Below are 26,374 nucleotides of genomic sequence, written 5' to 3'. Positions count from 1 at the left end.
CCCTGTGAGATTAGAGTTACTACACTGTGCTCTGTCATATTAGGGACATTGCACTCTGCCTTGTGACATTAGAGTTAAAACTCTCACATTCTATTATACTATGGATACTGCATTCTTGCCAATAATAAAAGCTTCTGTTAAATAATATGTAATTATTCCATCAAATTTAATTAAACACAGCACAACTAAAGTGTTTATCCATGCTTCCAAAAGTTTACTGGTTTGATGAGGCCACTCGACAGAGATCTGTCCTTCCTCTGTAAGTCAGTGGTATCCTCCAGTCTCCCCCTCCCGTCTCCCCCTCCGGTCTCCCTCTACGGTCTCCCCCTCCGGTCTCCCCCTCTGTTCTCCCCCTCCGGTCTCCCACTCCCGTCTCCCCCTCCGGTCTCCTCCTCTGGTCTCCCCCTCCGGCCTCCCCCTCCGGTCTCCCCCTCCCGTCTCCCCCTCCAGCCTCCCCCTCCGGTCTCCCCCTCCGGTCTCCCCCTCCCGTCTCCCCCTCCCATATCCCCCTCCCATCTCCCCCTCTGGCCTCTTATCCCCCTATGACAATGGCCACCTCCCTGCTGGTCCTTAGAGCCATGATATTCAGCTACATTACACAGGCTGATAAGTAGCTGACCAAGGTGCTGAATTGTGGAAGTTAAGCATTTGAGAAATGGTCCTCAGGAGCTGGTTGCAATTTCTTGGTCAGCTAATCTGCAATGGGATATAATTATCAGTGCTGCCTTTAGACAAGCCTGGTCCCCCTGCAAAGGGAGGTCATGCCTTGTTTCCACCAACACGGAGCCGGTGCTGATGCCAGTGCTGGGTGTGTTCTTGCTTGGTGCCTTTTTAGAACCTGCCTGTGTTTCCATCGGTTTCAAAAAGAATGAAATGGAAATGTTTATTTTTTTTGACCTGTGACATCTATCCATCCATCTTCTGCTTTTCCGGGTCGGGTCGCGGGGGCAGCAGTCTCAGCAGGGAAACCCAGACTTCCCTCTCCCCGGCCACTTCGTCCAGCTCCTCTGGGGGAATCCCGAGGCGTTCCCAGGCCAGCCGGGAGACGTAACCTCTCCAGCGTGTCCTGGGTCTTCCCTGGGGCCTCCTCCCAGTGGGACATGCCCGACACACCTCACCAGGGAGGCGTCCAGGAGGCATCCTGACCAGATTCCTGAGCCACCTCATCTGGCTCCTCTCAATGCAGAGGAGCAGCGGCTCTACTCTGAGTCCCTCCCAATGCTTCTCATCCTATCTCTAAGGGAGAGCCTAGCCATGCTGCGGAGGAAACCCATTTCGGCTGCTTGTATTTGCGACCTTGTTCTTTCTGTCACTACCCACAGCTCGTGACCATAGGTGAGGGTAGGAACGTAGATCGACTAGTAAATCAAGAGCTTTTCCTTTTGGCTCAGCTCCTTCTTCACCATGACAGACCGATGCAGCGCCCGTATCACTGCTGACGGCACACTGATCCACCTGTCGATCTCCCGCTCCATCCATCCTTCACTCGTGAACAAGAGCCTGAGATACTTAAACTCCTCCACTTGGGGAAGGACTCCTTCCCCGACCCGGTCTCAGATTTGGAGGCGCTGAGACCTAATCCTGATGTTACCAAACCGGACACCCTCAACGCCCTGGCTGCACCTAGAAATTCTGTCCATAAAAGTTATGAACAGAATCGGTGACAAAGGGCGGCCCTGGTGGAGTCCAACCCTCACTGAAAACGAGTCCAACTTACTGCTGACAATGCAGACCAAGCTCTGATACCAGTCGTACAGAGACCAAACAGCCCTTATAAGGAAGCCTGGCACCCCATACTCCCGGAGCACTCCCCACAGGATTCCCCGAGGGACGCGGTCGAATGCCTTCTCCAAGTCCACAAAACACATGTACTGTAGACTGGTTGGGCAAACTCCCACACACCCTCCAGGACCCTGCCGAGAGTATAGAGCTGGTCCACTGTTCCAGGGCGAAAACCACACTGTTCCTCCTGAATCAGAGGTTCGACAATCCGGTGGACCCTCCTCTCCAGAACCCCCGAATAGACCTTACCATGGAGGCTGAGGGGTGTGATCCCCCTATAGTTGGAACACACCCTCCGGTCCCCCTTCTTGAAGAGGGGAACCACCAACCAGGTCTGCCAATCCAGAGGCACTGCCCCCGATGTTCACGTGATGCTGCAGATGTGTGTCAACCAGGACAGCCGTGCAATATCCAGAGCCTTCAGGAACTCTGAGCAGATCTCATCCACCCCCAGGGCCCGGCCACTGAAGAGCTTTTTAACCACCTGAGCGACCTCCGCCCTAGAGATAGGGGAGTCCACACCCAAGTCCCCAGGCTCTGCTGCTCTGTTGATGTTGCCCCACTTTCCTGCCCTGAGCCACAGGATGGTGGACCAGAATCTCCTCAAAGCCATCCGGAAGTCATTCTCCATGGCCTCGCCAAACTCCTCCCACACCCGAGTTTTTGCCTTAGTGACCGCCGAAGCCACGTTCCACTTAGCCCGCCGGTACTCATCAGCTGCCTCTGGAGTCCGACAGGTCAAAAAGGCCCGATAGAACTCCTTCTTCGGCCTGATGGTATCCCTCATCGCTGGTGTCCACCAGTGGGTTCGGGGATTGCCACCGCGACAGGCACCGACCACCTTACAGCCCATTCGGACTCAATGTCCCCCGCCTCCCCCAGGACATGAGCAAAGTTCTGCCAGAGGTAGGAGTTGAAGCTTCTTCTGACAGGGGATTCTGCCAGATGTTCCCAGCAGATACTCACTATATGCTTGGGCCTGTCAGTGCTGCCTTTAGCCTGGCCCTCTAGTCAGCCTGTTCTCCCTGCAAAGGGAGGTCAGTGCTGCCTTTAGTCTGGCCCTCCATCAGCCTGGTCCCCTTGCAGAGGGAGGTCAGTGCTGCATTTAGTCTAGCCCTCCATCAGCCTGGTCCCCTTGCAGAGGGAGGTCAGTGCTGCATTTAGTCTAGCCCTCCATCAGCCTGGTCCCCTTGCAGAGGGAGGTCAGTGCTGCATTTAGTCTAGCCCTCCATCAGCCTGGTCCCCTTGCAGAGGGAGGTCAGTGTCAGTGCTTCCTTTAGCCTGGCCCTCCATCAGCTTGGTCCCCTTGCGGAGGGAGGTCAGTACCAGTGCTGCCTTTAGTCTGTCCCTCCAGTGAGCCTGGTCCCCTTGCGGAGGAAGGTCAGTGTCAGTGCTTCCTTTAGCCTGGCCCTCCATCAGCTTGGTCCCCTTGCGGAGGGAGGTCAGTACCAGTGCTGCCTTTAGTCTGTCCCTCCAGTGAGCCTGGTCCCCTTGCAGAGGAAGGTCAGTACCAGTGCTGCCTTTAGTCTGTCCCTCCAGTGAGCCTGGTCCCCTTGCAGAGGAAGGTCAGTACCAGTGCTGCCTTTAGTCTGTCCCTCCAGTGAGCCTGGTCCCCTTGCAGAGGAAGGTCAGTACCAGTGCTGCCTTTAGTCTGTCCCTCAAGTGAGCCTGGTCCCCTTGCAGAGGAAGGTCAGTGCTAGTGCTGCCTTTAGTCTGTCCCTCCAGTGAGCCTGGTCCCCTTGCAGAGGAAGGTCAGTGCTGCCTTCAGTCTGGCCCTTCATCAGCCTAGTCCCCCTGTAAAGGGAGGTCAGTGCTGCTTTTACTCTGGTCCTCCAGTCAGCCTGGTCCCCTTGCGGAGGGAGGTCAGTGTCAGTGCTTCCATTAGCCTGGTCCCCCTGCAAAGGGAGGTCAGTGCTGCTTTTACTCTGGTCCTCCAGTCAGCCTGGTCCCCTTGCGGAGGAAGGTCGGTGCTTGTGCTGCCTTTTGTCTGGCCCTCCATCAGCCTGGTCTCCCTGCAAAGAGAGGTCAGTGCTGCCTTTAGTCTGGCTCTCCATCAGCCTGGTACCCCTGAAAACGGAGATCAGTACCGGTGCTGCTCTGGTCTTTTATATGTTTTCATATGACGGATGTCTGTGTGTGGACTTTTATATTATTTATGTATAGCTGGCCCATGTGCATGCTATGTTCATGGATGGTACAAGGCTTGTTTGTGTCTTTTGATTAACATGTGATTGTTATTTGGTCATAGATCATGTGGTTTGCGAGGAGGAGTTCAAATATGCCATGCTGGCTCTCAACTGTGTGTGTCCGGCTACATCCACGCTCATTACGCTGCTGATCCATTCCTCTAGGGGGCAGTGAGTACAGGCACACACATAGACACTGACACAGACACACACGCACATACACACTCACACACATCAGACACACTCGACACACACACACACACACACACACACATAGACACTGACACAGACACACACGCACATACACACTCACACACATCAGACACACTCGACACACACATACACGGAGACACAGAGATACAGACACACATAGACACTGACACAGACACACACGCACATACACACTCACACACATCAGACACACTCGACACACACACACACACATAGACACTGACACAGACACACACGCACATACACACTCACACACATCAGACACACTCGACACACACACACACACATAGACACTGACACAGACACACACGCACATACACACTCACACACATCAGACACACTCGACACACACACACACACATAGACACTGACACAGACACACACGCACATACACACTCACACACATCAGACACACTCGACACACACACACACACATAGACACTGACACAGACACACACGCACATACACACTCACACACATCAGACACACTCGACACACACACACACACACATAGACACTGACACAGACACACACGCACATACACACTCACACACATCAGACACACTCGACACACACACACACACACATAGACACTGACACAGACACACACGCACATACACACTCACACACATCAGACACACTCGACACACACACACACACACATAGACACTGACACAGACACACACGCACATACACACTCACACACATCAGACACACTCGACACACACACACACACACATAGACACTGACACAGACACACACGCACATACACACTCACACACATCAGACACACTCGACACACACACACACACACACATAGACACTGACACAGACACACACACACATACACACTCACACACAACAGACACACTCGACACACACACACACACACATAGACACTGACACAGACACACACGCACATACACACTCACACACATCAGACACACTCGACACACACACACACACACATAGACACTGACACAGACACACACGCACATACACACTCACACACATCAGACACACTCGACACACACACACACGGAGACACAGAGATACAGACACACATAGACACTGACACAGACACACACGCACATACACACTCACACATATCAGACACACTCGACACACACACACACGGAAACACAGAGATACAGACACACATGCAGATACACACAAACATACACGCGGACACACACACACAAACACACACATGCACATTCACAGATACACACATTCACTCAGAGACACGGATGCACACAGACACAGAAACACAGAGATAGACACAGACACCGACAGTTTTTGCATTTAGTATCTAAGGTGACCTGCAGTGCCTCCCTCTGACCCCAAGCTGCTGTTCCTGTGTACCGGTTACCCTCAGGACAGCACCTCAGGAGGCGTTTCGGCAGCGCCCAGGGGCCTTCCAGTCCCTCAGCAGGTCAGTGCCGGAGCGCAGACACCTGAGCGTAACACGCAGATACGTGGGCATGGAGCTTCCTTTAAATCCATTTTTGGATTCCCTCTTCAGGGAAGGTGGTGCTAACTCTGTGGACCAATGGCAACGCACCTACAGCCGCTGCTCAGCCAATGAGGTGTACCACATTCGCCTTGAGGAGAGCAAGTTCTTTGGCGAGTACCAGGGCAAGAGCTTTACCTTCGCATCCTTCCACGCCCATAAAAAGTGAGAAAACCAAAGCCCCTGCTTTTACATATACAGTGAAATGGGACTGTGTGTGAGTGACACATTTAATACTGAGTGATTAGCATGCGGTACCGTCACACTCAGTTACTCACACTCCTTCAGGTTAATGCAGTGACAGTAACACGCAGCCCACAGTACCGTCACACTCAGTTACTCACACTCCTTCAGGTTAATGCAGTGACAGTAACACGCAGCCCACAGTACCGTCACACTCAGTTACTCACACTCCTTCAGGTTAATGCAGTGACAGTAACACGCAGCCCACAGTACCGTCACACTCAGTTACTCACACTCCTTCAGGTTAATGCAGTGACAGTAACACGCAGCCCACAGTACCGTCACACTCAGTTACTCACACTCCTTCAGGTTAATGCAGTGACAGTAACACGCAGCCCACAGTACCGTCACACTCAGTTACTCACACTCCTTCAGGTTAATGCAGTGACAGTAACGCGCAGCCCACAGTACCGTCACACTCAGTTACTCACACTCCTTCAGGTTAATGCAGTGACAGTAACGCGCAGCCCACAGTACCGTCACACTCAGTTACTCACACTCCTTCAGGTTAATGCAGTGACAGTAACGCGCAGCCCACAGTACCGTCACACTCAGTTACTCACACTCCTTCAGGTTAATGCAGTGACAGTAACGCGCAGCCCACAGTACCGTCACACTCAGTTACTCACACTCCTTCAGGTTAATGCAGTGACAGTAACGCGCAGCCCACAGTACCGTCACACTCAGTTACTCACACTCCTTCAGGTTAATGCAGTGACAGTAACGCGCAGCCCACAGTACCGTCACACTCAGTTACTCACACTCCTTCAGGTTAATGCAGTGACAGTAACGCGCAGCCCACAGTACCGTCACACTCAGTTACTCACACTCCTTCAGGTTAATGCAGTGACAGTAACGCGCAGCCCACAGTACCGTCACACTCAGTTACTCACACTCCTTCAGGTTAATGCAGTGACAGTAACGCGCAGCCCACAGTACCGTCACACTCAGTTACTCACACTCCTTACAGTCCTTACAGTAACCTACTCTGATGTGTGTGTGCGTGTGTGTGTGTGTTGCAGGTACGGTGTGTGTCTTATTGGGGTCCGCAGGAAGGACACAGCCAACATTCTGCTCAACCCAGGCCCCTGCCACATCATGACCTCTTCTGATACTTGCTTTTACATCAACATCTCCAAAGAGGAGAACTCTGCCTTTGTCCGGGGCCAGCGGGAATCTGCACGAGGTCCAGGGAGGGGCTCTGGGGGGGTGCCCCAGACCATCTACCACGGCCTGACACGCCTCCCTGTGCACAGCATCATCGCCAGCATGGGTGAGTCCCTCCCAGTTACAAGCTAATTCTCACTATTATGAAATGATACAGAAATACAAAACACCTAAAATATTAAAATAGCTTGCCAAATTTTTAAAATGCAAACGCACTGAATTGCTCATTCTGTAACATTACCCTGTATGGGTCTAATAAAGTTCCAATTACATTTTTGATGCAAGTCCTCCCTCTGCTGGTAAGAATTGGAACTGAATTAGGCGGTGAATAATTCTGAAGACACCTTTACATTCAGTCTGTAAGTGATTTTACCAGGGGTGCAGTTTCATTCCTGATCGGTCAGATGAAAATACGAAAAAGCTATTTGCCTATGATTCAGTCTCTCCCAGCTGTGCCCCCCCCCCCCCCCCCCACAATGGACACAGTCAGAAATTACATCAGTGGGTGGGCATTTATGCTTAAACTGCAACTGAATTTTGTCGACCAGCAGAGCCCAGTTCTGCTGAAATTGATCCCATTGCTAATGGACACAGAGAACTTGTGATCGATCCCATTAGTAATGGATACAGAGTACTTGTGATTCATCCCATTGCTAATGGATGCAGAGTACTTGTGATTCATCCCATTGCTAATGGATACAGAGTACTTGTGATTCATCCCATTGCTAATGGATGCAGAGTACTTGTAATTCATCCCATTGCTAATGGATGCAGAGTACTTGTAATTCATCCCATTGCTAATGGATACAGAGTACTTGTGATTCATCCCATTGCTAATGGATACAGAGTACTTGTAATTCATCCCATTGCTAATGGATGCAGAGTACTTGTGATTCATCCCATTGCTAATGGATACAGAGTACTTGTGATTCATCCCATTGCTAATGGATGCAGAGTACTTGTAATTCATCCCATTGCTAATGGATGCAGAGTACTTGTAATTCATCCCATTGCTAATGGATGCAGAGTACTTGTAATTCATCCCATTGCTAATGGATGCAGAGTACTTGTAATTCATCCCATTGCTAATGGATACAGAGTACTTGTGATTCATCCCATTGCTAATGGATACAGAGTACTTGTAATTCATCCCATTGCTAATGGATGCAGAGTACTTGTGATTCATCCCATTGCTAATGGATACAGAGTACTTGTGATTCATCCCATTGCTAATGGATGCAGAGTACTTGTAATTCATCCCATTGCTAATGGATGCAGAGTACTTGTAATTCATCCCATTGCTAATGGATACAGAGTACTTGTGATTCATCACATTGCTAATGGATACAGAGTACTTGTAATTCATCCCATTGCTAATGGATGCAGAGTACTTGTGATTCATCCCATTGCTAATGGATACAGAGTACTTGTGATTCATCCCATTGCTAATGGATGCAGAGTACTTGTAATTCATCCCATTGCTAATGGATGCAGAGTACTTGTAATTCATCCCATTGCTAATGGATGCAGAGTACTTGTAATTCATCCCATTGCTAATGGATGCAGAGTACTTGTAATTCATCCCATTGCTAATGGATACAGAGTACTTGTGATTCATCCCATTGCTAATGGATACAGAGTACTTGTAATTCATCCCATTGCTAATGGATGCAGAGTACTTGTGATTCATCCCATTGCTAATGGATACAGAGTACTTGTGATTCATCCCATTGCTAATGGATGCAGAGTACTTGTAATTCATCCCATTGCTAATGGATGCAGAGTACTTGTAATTCATCCCATTGCTAATGGATACAGAGTACTTGTGATTCATCCCATTGCTAATGGATACAGAGTACTCATATCATTCCTCCCATCCCTCCACCCCCTGTTAGGCACCGTGGCCATGGATCTGCCCGACTCCAGCGGCAGCAGTCCCGACAGCGTGGAAGGTGGAGGCGGAGCAGGCAGCAAGCTGGGCACCAATACTTTGGTGCTACCCAACAAGGAGGCAGGGGAGAGACGGCAGAGTATCGGCCCAGTCCTGGAAGTGGTGGACGGGGTCAGCAGCCCCTCCCTGGATCTCCTGAGTGACCAATCGGAGGATGAGAGCGGAGAAGGCGGCGAGGGGGAGGAGAGCAAAGGAGGAGCTGAGGGACATAGCTGGGCGGGGCATTGCGAGTGAGTGGGGGTAACGGGGTTCCAGTAGTAATTGGGGGACACAGTGTGGAAAGATTGAGTAACACACCGGTGAAGGACCTAGCTGGTGTCAGGATGGCTGAATATTTTAAGGCATCAGGCGCAAGGACAGTCACGTTGCACAGTGGGTATTCTGGCCTTCACATGGAGGACTGGGTTCAAATACCACTTCTGACACAAACATTTTGGGTGGGGGAAGGCATGTGGCTCAGCAGGTTAGACCTATGCCTGTGATCAGAATGTCACTGTTTATAATCCCCCCACACAGCCCAAAATGATCTAGAGCTCTAATGCTGGATGGGTGACTGACCCTGTGCACAGACCCAGAGCTTTGCCTCCACCTCTGTGCATCTTCAAATGTCAAGGCCAGCAAGACAGAATATTTGAAAGAACACATTCCCCCTTGTATCTGTTTCATACATCTATGAATGTCAAATTATGCAGCATTTAATTTCATTAGACTACCTCCGCTCACACACTCTTCAGGGAGGTTTAGGTATCTGGGTGTTTCTTTCATCGGTATCTGAAAGGCCACACAGATGTGAAGGTGCCGTGTCACAGTCGTGCTGTCTCTCTGTGGCAGGTGGGTGAAGGGCTACCCCCTGAACTCGCCCTACATCGGCAGCTCGCCCACACTCTGCCACCTGCTGAAGGACAAGGTGTCCTTCTGCTGCCTCCGCCTGGACAAGGTGAGGCACCTTGGCGGAGACGCTCCCCCGCTGGTCCCTCTGGGTGACCGGCATCGCTTCTCAATCTCATCGTCGTCTCCTGCAGGGCTGCCACCACGTGCCCTACGAGGATGCCCGCTCCTACGGCTTCAAGAACAAGCTGATCATTGTATCGGCAGAGCGTGCTGGAAACGGTCTCTACAACTTCCTGGTGCCCTTGCGGGCATACTACAGACCCAAGAAGGAGCTGAATCCGATTGTGCTGCTGCTGGAGAGCCCGTGGGTGGTTCTGCAGGGAATGGGGTGGGATTCGGGAGGATTAGCCAATGAAGTATTCTGTGATCAGGAAAGGCATGACCTATGTGTGCGAGTAGACAGATTTAGGAAGGTTAATGTTACTGTGTTTTAACGCAATGTTTACTATTATGGGTTGGATGTTGGGAATGGTGCTGGGCTGTGGCCTTTCTGATCCTTAGCTGACGATGCACTTAGATACATGACTTAAGCACGGCAAAAGCGTGAGTTACTCACAGCTTATCATCAGGGTGCAGTAGGGGCATGGAAACCCTGTCAGATCCAGGGGGGGGGGGGCAACACTTTACAGGGGCCCCAGTGTTTAACGTTGGGAGCCCGGCACTTTACGGAAGCCATCGGATACAAAGCTTGGGTCAGCACCCTGCCGCAGTGCTTAGCAGTCAGAGAGCTTGGGCCTGTATCACAAAGCTGGATTTTTTTGCTTAACTGGATAGCTCGTCAAGATTGGGGTGCCCCAGTTTAAGTGGACTTTATCTTCGTTCACTTGTGTTTAGCTCAGACTACCTTAATCCTAACAAGCTGTCATGCTAAGCAAGCAATCTCGCTTCATGATTTTTTTTAGCCGATTTACCATTCAGTGTTGATTGTGAGTTTATTGCAAGCTAAATGCTTTGTAAGTGTGAACTTACGTGGCCTATAAAACTCATTGTGATTCAGATAGATCAAAAGCACTGGTCCTCAAGTGCAAATTAAAGAAGCAGTGGTCAAATTCCTGGAAGTGCTGCTGTGACTTTGTGGGGCGTCTCTCTGCTCGCAGGCCTGAGACCTACTTCCTGGAGGCCATTTGCTGCTTCCCCATGGTCTTCTACACCGTGGGATCCATTGATAAGTAAGCAACCCATGAAGACTTGATATGACCAGGTGTCTCGTAGTCACTTCTCACCAAAGTCGCCCTCTCTCTAGTTAGTCATTGAGTAGCCACTGTCATATCCATCCTGCCTCTGACCCTCACATCTCCACCCACATCTCCCTCCTCTTGCCCTTCAGTCTGGACAGCCTGCTCCGCTGTGGCATCACATTTGCTGACACCATGGTGGTGGTGGACAAGGAGAGCTCCATGATCGCCGAGGAGGACTACATGGCTGATGCCAAGACCATCGTCAACGTCCAGACTCTCTTTAGGTGGGCCTTGAGTGTTGCATTGAGCTGAGCCACTGTATGTTTGATTGAATGTTTCTTGTGTGCATGCATTTTTAAGAGTATGTTTTTTCTGTCTCTTTGTGTCTATTAAGTGTCTTTTTGTGTCTGTTTACTAAGTACAAAATCAAGGGACTTACATGCACTTTTCACAAATGAATCCAGGGCATTTATTTTTAAAACAGCTTATCATATACAGGGAACGGTCACTGAAGCCTAAAATGGGCTGATGAATCTGCGCCCGGTTGGCTGTGAATGGAACTTCTTAGTACTACTTCTTAGGGAAACTCCAACAAACACTGCAAGAAACACTAATCACACACCAGGAATTCAACACATAGAAAATAAAGGAACACGTGGAACAAGGCACAAGCTTCACAAGGAGAACACAGAACTAATACACACGAGGAAGAACAGAAAAACCAATAATTAAATGAAACAGCTGAGGTTGGTTCCTGGCCAGCTTTGAACTCATGACTAGAGGGTTACAGCCTCTGTACCACACACTCAGCCCATTGAGTCATGTGGCAGTCATAGGAACAGGAATAACATGCTAGGGCCAAAGACAATGAAACGACAAAAGGGATGGCCAGCGATGGCTTCTGGACACATGGAGAAGAGACACAAGGACAGGGGCAGGTGGGCACTGACCCTGACAATATCCCATTAAGACAAGGTGACAGTCAGCAATGCCAGACTCACACAGACACCACTCCATCCCACCAGTCAGAATACAGAAAAGGCAAGTGAACACAGCAGCAAGCAAGTTCTACAACCAGGACATTTTTACATTGTACTTATTTAGCAGGCACCTTTATCCAAAGGGACAAAGCCGGGTCAGACAGTCCCAGCAGCAATGGGGGGTTAAGGGCCTCGCTCAGGGGCCTCGCTCAGGGGCCCGATGGTGACCATGGGATTTGGACTGGTGACCTAATCACAGGCATAGCATCCTTAAGATTTGAGATTTTTATTTGTCACATGCATGAATGTACTGGTACACCAGCAGTGAAATGAGATTGCCACTACTCCAGAATATGTAATAAAGGATAACAAAACAAAAAATAAGTTCACAAAACAAGTCCTGAAAATACAAAAATATACTTTAAAAATATGTTAAAAGTAAAGATGTCCTTGTGTCCTTCTCCTCCCTTCCCTGTCTCTCCCTGTCCCTCTGTCTCCCTGCGTCCCTTTCTTTCTGTCCGTCTGTGTCCTTCTCCTCCCTTCCCTGTCTCTCCCTTTCTCACTGTATCTCTTTCTTTTTCCCAGGCTCTTCCCTGCCCTCAGCATCATCACAGAGCTCACCCACCCAGCTAACATGCGCTTCATGCAGTTCAAGGTGAAGGACCACTATTCTCTGGCCCTCTCCAGACTGGAGAAGGTGGGTGCTGGACATTATGTCACAGGACCAGCAGGTGGTGTAAAGTGTCATTAACCATGAGCAGGACCTGAAAGAATAAAGTTACAGCTACTTGCTTTTGTATATTTTCTGGACTGCAGCCATTATCCTGCAAAATAGAATACCAGTCATAAGTCTGGACACACTTACTGAAAATCATTTGTTTTTCAACAAGATGATGACGCTAAGTACACCTTGAGGTTATGTAAGAACTGTATTAATATTGTGAACAAAGAAAGTGATGGAGTGTTGTGACAGAAAACCTGGCCCCCACAATCCCTCAACCTAAACCCCATTGAGCTGGTTTGGGATGAGTTGGATTGAAGAGTAAGAGCAAGGTAGCCAACCTGAGCCCAGAACTTGTGGAAACTCCTTCAGGAGGCTGTTTTGGAAAGTTTGAGAAAACTGAAATATTGAACACTTCTGTTGGTTGTTGAAATATTTGATATGTATTACTTCATTGCATTGAGGCCTATTACTATAAGGTGAGTAACACTAAACTATAGATTAATGCATTAAATGCAGGTGTGTCTGGTCTATTTACTGGTATCGTGTACCTAAGTGCAATAAAAATATTTAAAAAAATACGTCCTGTGCTGATTAGATATCAAGCCGCTGACGTTAATAGGTTGAAGCAGCATGACCTTCAGAGCTCCACCTGACAGGTAAACAGGAGAGGTTCACTGAACGTGCGTGTTCATGCGTCAGCTGTACCTTTTCCTGTTTTACTCCATATATTAAAAATCTATGGCTTGCAGCATCTTTCACTCAGCTGAGTGCTTGTGGTCACAGGCATAGACCCTTTTTCTGAGGCCATGCATCTCTTAGCCAGGTGTGGGGCTGCTGTTTCTGGGGCCCTTTGGGGCCCCGTGCCCCCTAGTGTAGTGACTGCTCAGGGGCCCCTTGCAAACACATGGTTTTTGGTGCGATAGACAGCCGATGCTCTGAGTTATACGCGGTGAAGCCACGCGTTCCTAATACCACCTGCTGTTGAGTGTTTGCGTGGATCTGGCTCCATTTCAGAGACAGTGTACCTCTCTGACACTGTCCCCACCCCGTTCCACCATTCTCCCACACAGAAGGAGCGAGAGAAAGGCTCCAACCTGGTCTTCATGTTCCGGCTGCCCTTCGCTGCGGGGAAGGTGTTCAGTGTGAGCATGCTCGACACACTGCTTTACCAGGTAAACTGGTCCTGCCTCGACGTGCCCAAGGTCACGTCCTTGTGCTGTGTTGCGATTGTGCTGGTTGGAGCTGCTGCATCAGCGCTGTCTCTCTCTCTCTCTCTCTCTCTCTCTGCGTGTGCATACATGTCTGCAGTCCTTTGTGAAGGATTACATGATCTCCATAACCCGGCTGCTCCTGGGACTCGACTCCACTCCGGGTTCAGGCTTCTTGTGTGCCGTGAGTATTTACACTAAGCACAAACACAAAAACCACGTGGGGCAAAAATGGAGGTGGTGGATGAGGTTCTTCTGCCTGTGTCTGGCAGATGAAGATCACAGAGGAGGACCTCTGGATCCGCACATATGGCAGACTCTACCAAAAGCTCTGCTCTTCCTCTGGAGACATCGCCATTGGTATCTACAGGACAGAGTCACGCACGCTGCCTGTGTCAGAGGTACACGCTCATACACGCTTGCTGTGTGCATGACCAGCCGCAAAATTCCTTTTGTGTCACACCAGACCTCATACACGCTTGCTGTGTGCATGACCAGCCGCGAAATTCCTTTTGTGTCACACCAGACTTTGAGCAGTGTTTATGGGTTGTAAGACCCCTGTCTTTATAAGACTTTAAGAAATTTAAAGCATTGCGAACGTGAAGCTCTACAGTGAGAGGCTCTGTAACCTGAACAAAGAAGAAGGATCTCGCAAGACACACCTTGAGAGAAAATACACACCAGCGTTTCTTTTATTTTGCAGAGTTGATCCTATTAGTCAACACAACCTTTCAATATTTATTTAGAAACATAATTTATCAGAATCTGCTAACAGGAGAGAAGCCTGTAGTCTCCTGGTCAATGTGAAGCTGGCATGTAATAATTCATGATTTTGTTCAGTCTAACTCTCATCAGCTCAAACCGTCTTTAAGGATGAAAGTTTAAGGATGAAAGAAGGATGTAAATTACAAATGGCCTCAGCTCATTCTGGCTGTTTCATAAATAAGTGCTAAGAATATCTTAATTCAAAACCCATCCAACATTTTCATACAGAACTTTTGTCTTCTTAGTGGTGCCTTGGGAATATTGGGCAATATTGTCCTTATATTTGAATATCCAGCTCTGGAAAAAAAGTGAGACCATAGCTGAATTTTCAGTTTCACCCATTTCTGAGTTTGCACCTGTAACAGATATTCATTTTATTGCAAACTGTAGCCTGGTTCTTCCCTGCTTCTCATTGGTGAACAAACATCTGGCTGATTGTTGGTCTTTCCCAGTGTCTCCTGCTTCACCTTGTTCTTGTGTCCTGCTAAGAAGCCGCCTGCCTCGGCGTAGCCGTCTGCCAGCAGAACAGACAGATTCAGAGGTTTTACATTTTTTTAATATATGGAGGTTTTTCCAGAGCCGTATATCAATGTTTCATTGCTTGGTAGATTTAGGCATGCCCCCCTTTTGGATGATGACTGAAAAGATTCTGTGCTACAGATGAAGAGATTCTTGCTAATATCTTAATTTTGCTAATATGGATGGAGTAGCCAATGGGGAGACTGGGGAGAATTCCTGGTGGACCACTTAGCTATGGAGGACTAAGCATGACCTATATATAAGTATGAATAAATAAATGTACAAGTAAATCATTAAAAAATAAACTCAAACATATATATAAACAGAGAGCTGCTAAACTGTTTTTCACTATTTCTCAAATAGTGACAATAAAGATCTATCTTATCTTATCTTATCTTTTATATACACTCACCTAAAGGATTATTAGGAACACCATACTAATACGGTGTTTGACCCCCTTTCGCCTTCAGAACTGCCTTAATTCTACGTGGCATTGATTCAACAAGGTGCTGAAAGCATTCTTTAGAAATGTTGGCCCATATTGATAGGATAGCATCTGGCAGTTGATGGAGATTTGTGGGATGCACATCCAGGGCACGAAGCTCCCGTTCCACCACATCCCAAAGATGCTCTATTGGGTTGAGATCTGGTGACTGTGGGGGCCATTTTAGTACAGTGAACTCATTGTCATGTTCAAGAAACCAATTAGAAATGATTCGAGCTTTGTGACATGGTGCATTATCCTGCTGGAAGTAGCCATCAGAGGATGGGTACATGGTGGTCATAAAGGGATGGACATGGTCAGAAACAATGCTCAGGTAGGCCGTGGCATTTAAACGATGCCCAATTGGCACTAAGGGGCCTAAAGTGTGCCAAGAAAACATCCCCCACACCATTACACCACCACCACCAGCCTGCACAGTGGTAACAAGGCATGATGGATCCATGTTCTCATTCTGTTTATGCCAAATTCTGACTCTACCATTTGAATGTCTCAACAGAAATCGAGACTCATCAGACCAGGCAACATTTTTCCAGTCTTCAACTGTCCAATTTTGGTGAGCTCGTGCAAATTGTAGCCTCTTTTTCCTATTTGTAGTGGAGATGAGTGGTACCCGGTGGGGTCTTCTGCTGTTGTAGCCCATCCGCCTCAAGGTTGTGCGTGTTGTGGCTTCACAAATGCTTTGCTGCATACCTCGGTTGTAACGAGTGGTTATTTCAGTCAAAGTTGCTCTTCTATCAGCTTGAATCAGTCGGCCCATTCTCCTCTGACCTCTAGCATCAACAAGGCATTTTCGCCCACAGGACTGCCGCATACTGGATGTTTTTTCCCTTTGCACACCATTCTTTGTAAACCCTAGAAATAGTTGTGCGTGAAAATCCCAGTAACTGAGCAGATTGTGAAATACTCAGACCGGCCCGTCTGGCACCAACAACCATGCCACGCTCAAAATTGCTTAAATCACCTTTCTTTCCCATTCTGACATTCAGTTTGGAGTTCAGGAGATTGTCTTGACTAGGACCACACCCCTAAATGCATTGAAGCAACTGCCATGTGATTGGTTGATTAGATAATTGCAGACACTGTGCATGGAAATTAGCGGGAGAACATTTCAAACTGGATTTAAGGAAGCACTTCTTTACACAGCGTGTAGTCAGAGTATGGAATAGTCTTCCTGATAACGTAGTGCAAGCTGAATCCTTGGGTTCCTTTAAATCAGAGCTAGATAAGATTTTAACAACTCTGAGCTATTAGTTAAGTTCTCCCCAAGCGAGCTCGATGGGCCGAATGGCCTCCTCTCGTTTGTATAGTTCTTATGTTCTTATGTTCTTATTAATGAGAAATTTAACAGGTGTTCCTAATAATCCTTTAGGTGAGTGTATATATATGTATGTATATATATATATTTATAAAAGACCTTTTATTCCATCCAGAAAGATTGATGGATAGTTTGTTTTAGCACAGTGCATGTGGACCTTGACCTCGCTGTGTTTGATCTGCGGTCAAGTTATCTGAGCTTTGCTGATACACAATCAGCTCATCCACGCTTAAGATGTGTGGTGCCCACATAGACATAAAGTTGCCTCACTGAACACAATGTGAGGGATGGGCCCAAGATTTCCATGGGGATTGGCATGGGGGTGGGACACATAGAGCAATATGAACCAAAAGCCATATTGCTATATTTTTAGGTAGAAAGGCGATACACAATACATACACTATATTACCAAAAGTATTGGGACACCTGCCTTTACACACACATGAACTTTAATGACATCCCTCCCATTCTTAATACACAGGCTTTAATATGGAGTTGGTCCACCCTTTGCAGCTATAACAGCTTCAGCTCTTCTGGGGAGGCTGTCCACAAGGTTTAGGAGTCTGTTTATGGGAATTTTTGACCATTCATCCAGGAGAGCATTTGTGAGGTCAGGCACTGATGTTGGATGAGAAGGCCTGGCTCACAGTCTCCACTCTAATTCATCCCAAAGGTGTTCTGTCGGGTTGAGGTCAGGGCTCTGCGCAGGCCAGTCAAGTTCCTCCACACCAGACTCGCTCATCCATGTCCTTATGGATCTTGCTTTGTGCACTGGTGCGCAGTCATGTTGGAACAGGAAGGGGCCCAAACTGTTCCCACAAAGTTGGGAGCATAAAATTGTCCAAAATGGCTTTGAATGCTTCTGTCAGGTTTTCGGGCAGAAAGACGAGAGAAGACTGGCGAGCGGATAGCCCGTGTAGCGTGGATGGTAACCCAGACGTGGAGTTTACGCGAAGAGGTAGGATAACCACGCAGTTACTCTAAGAACACTCTTTAAATAAAGAGTAGGGATTCCCACCGGAATCCGCGTTCTGAACAAGTGCATAATACCGGAGAAATACCCAATGAGTCAGCCAGTTCATGTTGAAAAGCTCTTGTGGCTAAAGACCCAAGTTTGGGCAGAACTTGCAATGGAACAGGTGGAGCACAATTCCTCAAAGTCTGCCCTTGTAAAGCTGGCCCCAGTTCAGCACACTGCTCCAAAAGGATCGCTCTTGGAAATCTAAACTGGCTTAGAAGTGCATTACATTAATTAATTTCGGTGCATTTTATAAAGCCTGTGTCATGGCTGCGAATACAAGAAAGACAGGGAAACCTCAGAGAAACAGTAGCACAACTTTGACACTAGGTTCCACCCATTTAAAAAACCAAGCAGAAATGTGCATATGCATGGTCAGAGGCTGCCGTGAAAATATGTGTAGCATTATGCCAAGTTTAGTTTTTTACATCTCGCGTGAGAATGGACACGGGTGTATGCAACATACATGAGGCCCCTGGAGGTGAATGAGGTGAAGCCGGGACACCTGGAGGTGAATGAGGTGAAGCCGGGACACCTGGAGGTGAATGAGGTGAAGCCGGGACACATGGAGGTGAATGAGGTGAAGCCGGGACACCTGGAGGTGAATGAGGTGAAGCCGGGACACCTGGAGGTGAATGAGGTGAAGCCGGGACACATGGAGGTGAATGAGGTGAAGCCGGGACACCTGGAGGTGAATGAGGTGAAGCCGGGACACATGGAGGTGACTGGGAAGAAGGGGCCCCTCATGCTGGGAGCTTGGGATGCAGGCTGAGCAACCCTCTTCGGGCCAGGAGCAGTGGGCAGCTGATGATCTTCTGGGTTGTGTTGATGACTCTCTGAAACACTCTCCAGTTAATTAACTATGATATTGTCAACACAATTCTGCATGTATCTAGAAGTACTGATTTTCAAAAATGTTCCACTTTGTCCTTTCAAAAGCAATACTGCTGTTGCAGGGAATCTCCTTCAGGCCATGTATCAGCAGGCTTTGTAGTGGTTTGAGCTTTGCAAGCAGCTTCAGCATTACTGTTAAATGGTTGTGAGGCTTCCGTTTTTAGAGCAATGCCAAAGCTATTTGCAGTTGTGAAAATGGCTATACTGAATAGTTATAGATGTATATTTGCTAACATTAAAGGAAACTCTGATTGCCAGACGGAACTGAAGACGTAGGAACAATCATTTGGCAAACAAAGGAAGGTTTATTAATAAGGATCAAACGGATCTAGAAACAAATAAGGGCTGGAACAAAAAGTAAGATGAATGAGCAGTAGGTATGACTTGTTAGAGTATGGGGATCAGGCAGGGCAGGACATGAAGGTACCCTCCCCCCGAAAAGGGTGACCTCTAGAAATGAAAGACAAACCGGGAAGGATCTACACAATGGGGTGGACTGACAGGGTCAAGACGCTGGACTGGACACAGCAAGACAGGACAAAAGCCAGACAGAACGTAGATGAACAAAACCTCAAATAATGGCAGAGAACGACTCAAGACCAGGGGAACAGAGGACAAGACAAGACAGCCGTAGACTCACACCATGGCACAGCACAGACCTAAGACAATGAGATAGAATGCACGCCAGACTCAGACCAGGGACAACCCTAGGCAAGCTACAAGGAACCCCATGGGGACAAGGGACAATGGGACACACCAAGGACACCATGGGACAAGGGAGAGCAGCGGCCGCAGGCGAGCAGGCAGGGGCTGGAGGGTCATAGGCAGGTCAAAGGCTGTCAGCGAGCAGCGTGCGTTGCTATTTTAAGGCAGCGAATTGACATTGAACTTTTGAGCAACAAAAACCACATCTAAAGTTACTAGGGTATTATTAAATAATATTTAAGCGGCGTGTTTTGTAAATGTGTGGGTGGGGATGCTCGTCACCGACACAGGTACACGCTTGAGGAGAACCAATGGCTTTTTGTTATTGTATATTTACATATGTACATACTTATCCTTCCATTTTTGAGCAATCGACGCACATGGGTATTTAAACACACCACCAGGTTGATCGGCAAGCTTCCATCTCCCCCGTCCTCTGACATCATTATGTCAGCAAACAAGGACACGCTGCTACTGAACCTCATCCCACACCTGCTACTGAACCTCATCCCACACCTGCTACTGAACCTCATCCCACACCTGCTACTGAACCTCATCCCACACCTGCTTCTGAACCTCATCCCACACCTGCTACTGAACCTCATCCCACACCTGCTTCTGAACCTCATCCCACACCTGCTTCACCTCGAAAGGCTTGGTGCAATAGTACTGCTATCTCACACCTTTTCACCTTGCACACGTGCACGTCCATTTCCTCAGTGGAAATGTGGTCTAGCTTGCCAGGCAAACACACCAATGTAACAGTACTCTGCAGCAGATCATGCGCTGCTGCCTTCTGAAGGTGACGTGATGTGCTATTCGGATCGGTTTACTGGATGTTACAGAGCATGGCTCTGAATAACTAAGAAATATAGGACAACTTTTTGTGCCTTTCTCTGGTGCAAAGTCTGTTTTTTTCTGTCGTCAAAATAGAGATTTGGAGAAGGCCACAAATGTTAGCTGTGCTTTGCGCTTTGCGTTAGATTGCCAAGTTCCAAGTTCAGAGGAAGAATTCAGAAAAGCAGGTGATACACATACAATCATCTAAAAGATCCATAGTGCTTACATAATCATCTTATGGAGAGCCTGCAAGAGAGAACAAGAAGAGCTCAAAGAGGGCCTTTGGGACACCTAGATCATCTGGAGGGTGTTTGTTAAGTGCTGAGCTGGATGAAACTATGGCTGGTTCCTTACCTTCAGAGAAAGGGCTGTGAGGAAGCCAGTGTCTGTGTGCCAACGTGGCCTTTTCCCATCCACAGTCCCAGGTCTCCATTAACGTGGAGGAGTACGAGGACACACGGGAGCCCCGGGAGCCGCTGCTCTGCCGCTCGGGCCCCTCCCACCGCAACTCCACCTCCTCCGAGCCTCTGGCCCCCCCCCCATCCTCGGTGCCCGATCACCCGCTCCTGCGACGGAAGAGCATGCAGTGGGCGCGACGGCTGAGCCGCAAAGGCGGGCGAGGCCCCGGGGGGGCCAAGGGCCCCGCAGGTGCCACCGAGCGCATCAACCAGCAGCGGCTGACGCTGTTCCGCCGCTCAGAGCGGCAGGAGCTGAACGCGCTGGTGCGAACGCGCATGAAGCACCTGGGCTTGTCTCCATCGGGATACAGTGAGTCTGCAAGCATGTATCTGTTTGTTTCCTTGTCTTTCTCCCTATACCTGAAATACAAAACTTGTTCCCCAGAAAACAAAGCGCTTTTTTTATGCTCATTATATCCCCTGCTTTTGTAAAAACAGAAGACATTTTTGTTCTGTTTGTCCAAAATGTCTCTTTTCTTTTGAGATTATTTCATAGTTTGTGGTTAGAGCAAGATGTTTTTGGTGTTGATGTTGGTGATTGAAACTTCCCAAACTGGGATGACTGGCCAAGTTTACAAACTTTTGACACTCCTCAGATCTTTCAGTCAGCATTGCCGTCCTGTGCATGGACCTTGTTATCCTGGACGATTCCACCTCCTTCGTGATAACCATGCTCACTTATAATGGACTCACATTAATTGCCATTTTACCTTTCCCTCTAATTGCTAAATGACTAAATGCACCTGGCCCATAATGGAGATTCCTTTTCTATGTGAAGTATGACTTCCTGTACGCTGGAGTCAAGCTCTGTGTTTCACCGTGTCCTATGTGCCTTTTTGCTGTCAGATGAGAAGACAGACCAGGGCAACACACTGTCCTACATCCTCATCAACCCCTCCCCTGACACCCGCCTGGAACTCAACGACGTTGTGTGAGTACAGAGAGTACAATGAGTACAGAGAGTACAGTGAGTACAGAGAGTGCAGTGAGTACAGAGAGTACAGTGAATACAGAGAGTGCAGTCAGTACAGAGAGTACAGAGAGTGCAGTCAGTACAGAGAGTACAGTGAGTACAGTCAGTACAGAGAGTACAGTGAGTACAGAGAGTACAGTGAGTACAGAGATTACAGTGAGTACAGAGAGTACAGTCAGTACAGAGAGTACAGTGAGTATAGAGAGCCAGGCTGCTGCTTTTATTCCGAATACTGAGATTATCATGCTTCACAGCAGCTGTCCTAAGGCGCTTTACATGGGTGTGTTGTGAAGCCTTACTGCATTATTTATACAGAATAATTACAAAAACAAGGAAAAGGGAAGAAAAAGAAAGAAAGAAAGAAAGAAAGAAAGAAAGAAAATGCCACATGACAACAGAGGAGAGGAACCAAAAACTCCCAAGTATGGAGAAAAACAACCTTTGGGGGTCCAAGGTCAGCTGGTCCCCCCCCCCCCCCCAGCATTGGTACTAGCTGGTGTAAGCTGTAATTAGGTGAAGCCAAAGTCCATCAATGAGTTAGTTCTCCACACTTGCCTGGGCAGGGTGCAGATTGAAGGCTTCACTCACGATGTTACAGTTCGTGAGTCACATCCACGGTGTCACCCTCCATGGGACTGAACCAGGACTCCAGCTCAGATGGTGCCCACTCTGTGGGAAGGAAGACAGAGGGCATGGATGGTCAGAACATGCATGGACACATTAATGGACAAGCATAGTGGATAAACAATGGCATGTACAGCAGCACCAGCAGCCATAGTTACAGTGTGTTACGTGTTAAGTTGCGGGTAAGTTAAACTGAAATAATAGGTCTTCAGTCGAGATTTAAAGACTTTGGAATCCTGAACATAGACTGGCAAACCGTTCCACAGTATAGGGGCCCTGTAGCAGAATGCTTTACCGCCCACTCTCACTTTATTTCTATGTGGGACGACAAGGAAACCTGCATTCTGTGATCTGAGTGGATGATGCGGCTTGTAAATATGCATTAGTTGATCAATTAACTAAATTGATTAGACAGGTGATAGACCTTTAAGTGCCTTATTTATAAGTAGGAGATCTTTGAAGTCAGTCCTGAACCTAACAGGAAGCCAGTGCAAGGAATTAAGAGCAGGGGTTATGTGTACAAACATCCTGCTCCTGCTGACAATTCAAGCTGCTGCATTTTGAATTCACTGCAAGGTGTTTAATGTGCAGTGTGTGCTCCCAGATAACAGAGCATTACAGCAGTCTATCCTACTGTATACAAAGGCATGTATCAATTTCTCAGGGTAGTGAGGAATTGTCATAGTCTGACAGAGTTACGTATCTGCAGGAAACACACCTTCGATTCTGCATCCACATGCCATTTGAACGAGAGGCTTGTATCTAAAGTGACACCCAGGTTAAGGGCTGAGCTGCTGGGGGAGACATCTGTCAATCTGTTTGTTTGCAGGTTTGCCCCCACCCCCTGGCTGGCCAAATGTTTATATATAAACACCGCAAGAGATAATCATGCGTGTTACACATGCAAAAAATTCCTAAACACTTAAGAGGACTGAACCTGAATGGATGGGACTTGCTTCCCACTTTTTTGAATGCAGGTGCTGCTTTTGTTTTGGGTTCCGTGCAGCTTGATAAGATGCGACCGGCAGCCGGTGACCGAATGAACCTCCCTGCCATTAATGACTTCAGGGCGTGACGTTTTATTTTGGTATCAGAATCACTGGGTGAGGAAACTCTCAGGGTATTTTACTCCACAATGCAACAAAAAAGGTTGAAAATATGGCTGGAAAGTTACGAAGCGGTGCAAGGTGTGTTCAGAAAACAATAAAAAACAAGAAAGACAAGAAAAACAAGACAAGCTGGGCGAGGAGGGCAGAAATGAAATGGGCCATTTCAATGTGGAGGGAAAACGCAACCAGGCATGTCAAACAGAACCCGGAATTCCACTGGAAGTACAAAGAAACAAGGAAAGCTAGCAGGTGCTAATAACCCACAAGCAGACTGGGAGAAGAAGGTCTTTGATGTCATTATGGACGTGGAGTGAGAGAGCAGGTTGTGCACTGTAATCACTGTAACTGTGATTACTCTAAGCAGGCTGTGCACTTTAATCACTGTAACTGTGATTATTTTAGGCAGACACTGATACACAACTAATATACAAAGTATATTATGGAAAGTTATGTTACTCTTCCTTTCTGTTGACATGGAAGAGAGGCGTCACACCCCCCATCCAGCCAGGATTCGTCCTCCCTCCCCGAGCCACTAAACCCCTTCTCAGCTTGCTGGCCGTATCGTCCCACAGGTACCTGGTGCGACCGGACCCCCTGGCAGCAGTGCCGAGCCGCGGCGCCGGTGGAGCGGCCCGACCAGAGGGACCCCGGTTCGGCTCACGGGACATCACCCACTTGTGATGGGCCTGGAGCAACGGTCACCAAAAAATTGGATGCTTTTCAAGTCCCTGGTTTTGTTTATTTCTTCTCTTGGAGATCAGATGTACCGTATTTTTCAAAGAAAAGGGTAAATGAAACAGGACACAAGCGTGTTTAGTATTTATATATAAATGACAGTGTATGTATAATGTAAAGGTATGTACATTATGTATATAGATATATGTGTTCGTTTCTATATGTGTAAATTGACAAACAAAACTGGGAAACCTTGGGACTGGCCAGTGCCAAAGACTGACACACAGATATTAGCTGCTGGCTAATGAAGAGGTTTTGCTGCCGTCAGCTGACAGGAGAGGGGGCTGGGTGTCCTGGGGAGTGGGGGGAGATCAAGACTGGGAACAGGAAAAAACAAAGGAGTTGGGCCAGCTTGCCCTTCCCATTCTGAGCACCAAAATCTGACCTCATCCCATTTTTCACACGAAGTCTATTGTCACTTCAGCAGTCTGTGTGTCCCTGGTGCATTGTGGGTAACCTTTGGCTAAAGGCATTTGGCGGCAGATTTAGTACATTGTCAGCATTAGCTGTGGTTGGAGGTGGAGAAACTTTGAGGGCGTACTGAGACTGCAGAACTTACAGACACACGCAGACACACATACACAGGTACATGCAGCCACAGACATACACAGACACACGCAGACACATGCACGCAGCCACAGACACACATACACGCGCACACATACATGCACTGCACAGACACAGGCAGACACACATACACAAATACATACACTGACACACGCAGACATACACAGACATACACACACATGTACTGGGAACAAGTAATCACTTGCTGATATTTCAGTCAACCACTGGAAGCAGATTGCGGTGCTGGGGGCGGTTGGGGGGGGGATTGTTTAAAAAGGTACAGTCAGTGTTTCAGGAAGTGAAGACAAAGAGGAAGGATGCAGCCTTATGGACCTTCAGAGCTGCTGTGTTGACTGAAACAGACATCTTGAAAGTATGTGATTATTAAAGCCCTCGTCAGTCCCTTCCTTCTGCACTCTTTAAATATTCAACAAAATGCCCTGGATCCTCCAAACATGTCACACAGAAATTTAAATTTAGTTGAGCTTCGCTGAGTTCTAGCAAACTAAATATTCTGACGGTAATGGTGCTTCAAAGCATGTGGCAAAGAATCCACCACCTTCGTCAGTCACTGACCAAAGCTGTCAACTGGTCCATAAGGTGGTAGTGGTGGCTTAATGGTTAGGGAAGCGCACTCGTAGTCGGAAGATTGCAGGTTCAAATCCCTGACCAGCAAGGCACCACTGAGGTGCCCTGAGCAAGGTACCGCCCCCAAGCACTGCTCCCCAGGCACTGAATTAGCTGCCCCCTGCTATGTCACAAAAGTCACATATGGGTTAAATGCAGAGGACACATTTCATTGTTGTGTGCTGTGGTGTGTCAACAATGACCAATAATCACAAATAAATAAATAAAAAAAAAGAATCCACCACCTTCGTCAGTCACTGACATACAATCGCTTACAGTAGCAGAAATGAAACAGGATAGTGACTAAAATACAGTATTTCAGCAGAATAGACAGATCTCCAGCTGCTCCAGGCACAGTAACAACAAGCTTGCCATAGAATTGTCATGGGGGGGTTTGCCTCAGTGGGTGTTTTACATTTTTTCCATTCATTTTGGACTTTTGTTCAAAGTGACAGAAGTGAGGTGTGTGCATGTGTCTGTCTGAGTGTTTGAACATTTCTGTGTGGTACTCCGCCTGGCGGGCATGCAGCAGCTCGCTCCTCCCATCAGGGGCCTGCTGACCAGGGTCTGGCGGGCACGCTGCAGCTCGCTCCTCCAATCAGGGGCCTGCTGACCAGGGTCTGGTGGGCACGCTGCAGCTCGATCCTCCAATCAGGGACCTGCTGA

At 48.1% G+C, this 26,374-nt stretch overlaps 1 protein-coding gene across 4 annotated transcripts in view; it reads left to right on the top strand.

The window, feature by feature from the left end:
* Positions 1-26,374, top strand: part of LOC111859937 (potassium channel subfamily T member 2-like) — an 89,107-nt gene extending 62,733 nt beyond the window's left edge. For 2 of the 4 annotated variants that reach the window (XM_072711824.1, XM_072711821.1), the window contains 16 exons: positions 4,031-4,139; positions 5,548-5,634; positions 5,725-5,877; positions 6,978-7,228; positions 9,018-9,303; positions 9,905-10,010; positions 10,096-10,268; positions 11,062-11,133; positions 11,292-11,426; positions 12,708-12,819; positions 13,917-14,018; positions 14,155-14,238; positions 14,327-14,455; positions 21,035-21,383; positions 21,920-22,004; positions 24,352-26,374. In XM_072711824.1, the coding sequence (XP_072567925.1) occupies positions 4,031-4,139; positions 5,548-5,634; positions 5,725-5,877; positions 6,978-7,228; positions 9,018-9,303; positions 9,905-10,010; positions 10,096-10,268; positions 11,062-11,133; positions 11,292-11,426; positions 12,708-12,819; positions 13,917-14,018; positions 14,155-14,238; positions 14,327-14,455; positions 21,035-21,383; positions 21,920-22,004; positions 24,352-24,460 (2,342 nt within the window). In that variant the 3' untranslated portion in view covers positions 24,461-26,374. The remainder of the gene's footprint in view (positions 1-4,030; positions 4,140-5,547; positions 5,635-5,724; positions 5,878-6,977; positions 7,229-9,017; positions 9,304-9,904; positions 10,011-10,095; positions 10,269-11,061; positions 11,134-11,291; positions 11,427-12,707; positions 12,820-13,916; positions 14,019-14,154; positions 14,239-14,326; positions 14,456-21,034; positions 21,384-21,919; positions 22,005-24,351) is intronic. The other 2 variants (XM_072711822.1, XM_072711823.1) reach the window with 2 other exon arrangements.

The sequence above is a fragment of the Paramormyrops kingsleyae genome, chromosome 5 (assembly GCF_048594095.1).
Source record: "Paramormyrops kingsleyae isolate MSU_618 chromosome 5, PKINGS_0.4, whole genome shotgun sequence".
Lineage (NCBI taxonomy): Eukaryota > Metazoa > Chordata > Actinopteri > Osteoglossiformes > Mormyridae > Paramormyrops > Paramormyrops kingsleyae.
Note: the sequence above shows the minus strand (reverse complement) of the source record. Positions and strands in the feature narration are given on the sequence as shown.